The 2148-nt window shown below is 40.5% G+C and overlaps 1 protein-coding gene across 1 annotated transcript in view; it reads left to right on the forward strand.

The window, feature by feature from the left end:
• Nucleotides 1–1770: 1770 nt before the first annotated feature.
• The window catches only part of LOC111140445 (olfactory receptor 10A6-like), a 1348-nt gene continuing 970 nt past the window's right edge, over nucleotides 1771–2148 (forward strand). Inside the window, 1 exon segment of the mRNA XM_022492698.1 lies at nucleotides 1771–2132. Within this exon segment, the coding sequence (XP_022348406.1) occupies nucleotides 1882–2132 (251 nt within the window). The 5' untranslated portion in view covers nucleotides 1771–1881.

Consider the following 2148-nt stretch of genomic DNA (forward strand, 5'->3'; position numbering starts at 1 on the left):
ATTACAAGTAGGCAGAGAGGCAGTCAGAGAGAGGAGGAAGCAGGCTCCCTGCTGAGCAGAGAGCCTGATGTGGGGCTCAATCCCAGGACCCTGGGGATCATGACCTGAGCCAAAGGCAGAGGCTTTAACTCACTGAGCCACCCAGGCGCCCCTGGCCCTCTCTTTCTTAAAGCCAGAGTGGATTTCCTCATTTTTTTATTCCATCATTCATCAGACATTGGTTTAGTATCAAGTATGGGTCAGGGACTATTGTAGACATTGTGAATATAGCAATGAACAAAATAAAATCTTGGATTCCTGGAGTTCATATTCAGTAAGGGAGTTAGACTTTATGTATCTATAATATATAAATATTATCATTAGGCAATATATACATATTTATACATGTAAAATGTAACTTTCTCACTTAAAGTTGTCAGCTGGAGATAATAGAGGAAAAACAGAGCAAGATAGAAGAGATAGGAATTCAAGAACTGAGAAAACAGTAGAATGATATTTTATGTAGTATTTCAAGCTCTCTGTGGAGTGTGAAATCAATGTATCCCTGTGATTACTGAGCCCAGAACATTGTAGGTACTCAAACAGTATTTATTTAATAATTAATGATTAAATCAACCTCTTGATCAGAAAGGTAGTAGGAGAGGGAGAAAAGAAAGACAGAGATAGCTGAGAGAGAGGAAATGTTTAAATCAGTTTCAGAATGATCAAAACTACACGATTCTATATTATTATGATCACAAGGATTAGCTATTGAGAAGTGGCTCTTAAAACTTCCCATGCAGGGACGCCTGGGTGGCTCAGTTGGTTAAGCAGCTGCCTTTGGCTCAGGTCATGATCCCAGTGTCCTGGGATCGAGTCCCGCATCGGGCTTCTTGCTTATCAGGGAGCCTGCTTCTCCCTCTGCCTCTGCCTGCCATTCTGTCTGCCTGTGCTCGCTCTCTCTCCCTCTCTCTCTCTGACAAATAAATAAATAAAATCTTTAAAAAAAAAAAACAAAAACAAAAACTTCCCATGCAGGCCAGGGCACCTGGGTGGCTCAGTTGGTTACGTGTCCAACTCTTGATTTTGGCTCAGGTCATGATCTCAGGGTGGTGAGACTGAGCCCCGCTTGGGCTCTGGGCTCTGCACTGGGCACATAGCCCAAGATTCTCTCTTTTCCTCTCTCCCCCAGCTCCTAGCACATTTTCTCTCTCTTAAAAAAAAATCATGCAGGTCAATCTCACTAGAATTGGCCATGACAGGCTGCAAAATCAGTAAACCTAAAGGCATTCACACAGTTTACAGATCACCTAAGACAAGTACATCCAAGTTCAAAGCCCTCTGTTCCTGCTGAGATTACAGGAACCAAGTCACACACAGGTATTTTGAACATGGTGAATATTCATAATAAGTCAATTGTCCTATAACGTTAAATTATTAGGTGGTTTGGCAACTTGCATATCTTTTCTCATTTCACTACCTTTTAATTCTTTGACATTTGTAGTTTTAAAATTTCTACTTACATAAAATTGAGAAAAACAGATGATATTAATAGATAGCAACGTTGTGGGAAATGGAACCTCAGTTATAAATATCGACGTTTACTTTAAGGCCAGGTTTAATTTTCAAACTATTTAATGTACACATCACAAAAATATTTTGATAATATTTTGTGCTTTTCAGACACGACTTATGAACCAGCATTCTTCACTTTCTCCTTTTTATTTGAAACGTTCATTATTCAGAGTGATTGGCCATTTCTAAAATCACCAAAATGAATTTAGTCAGGACGTGTTCCTCTTTACATCTTCAGCCAAGAATATCTGGGGGGAATTGCGGATGCAGACTCTCAGCTATTGGACTGTGACTTCATAATTTGTATATAATGTCCCTAAAAGCAAAATGCTCTCCACCATTGAAATGAAAAGGCAAAATCAAAGCTCTGTGGCTGAATTCATCCTCCTGGGCTTTTCTGACTTTCCTGAACTCCAAGAGCAGCTCTTTGGGGTTTTCTTGGTTGTCTACCTGGTGACTCTGTTGGGAAATGTCATCATTATAGTCATCATCTCCTTGGAACAGAGCCTCCATGTGCCCATGTACCTGTTCCTCCAGAACTTGTCTGTGGTGGACGTGAGTTTCAGTGCAGTCATTATGCCTGAAATGCTGGTG

Source organism: Enhydra lutris, unplaced genomic scaffold, assembly GCF_002288905.1.
Source record: "Enhydra lutris kenyoni isolate GAN:26980312 unplaced genomic scaffold, ASM228890v2 scaffoldscaffold1299, whole genome shotgun sequence".
In the NCBI taxonomy this organism is placed as follows: domain Eukaryota; kingdom Metazoa; phylum Chordata; class Mammalia; order Carnivora; family Mustelidae; genus Enhydra; species Enhydra lutris.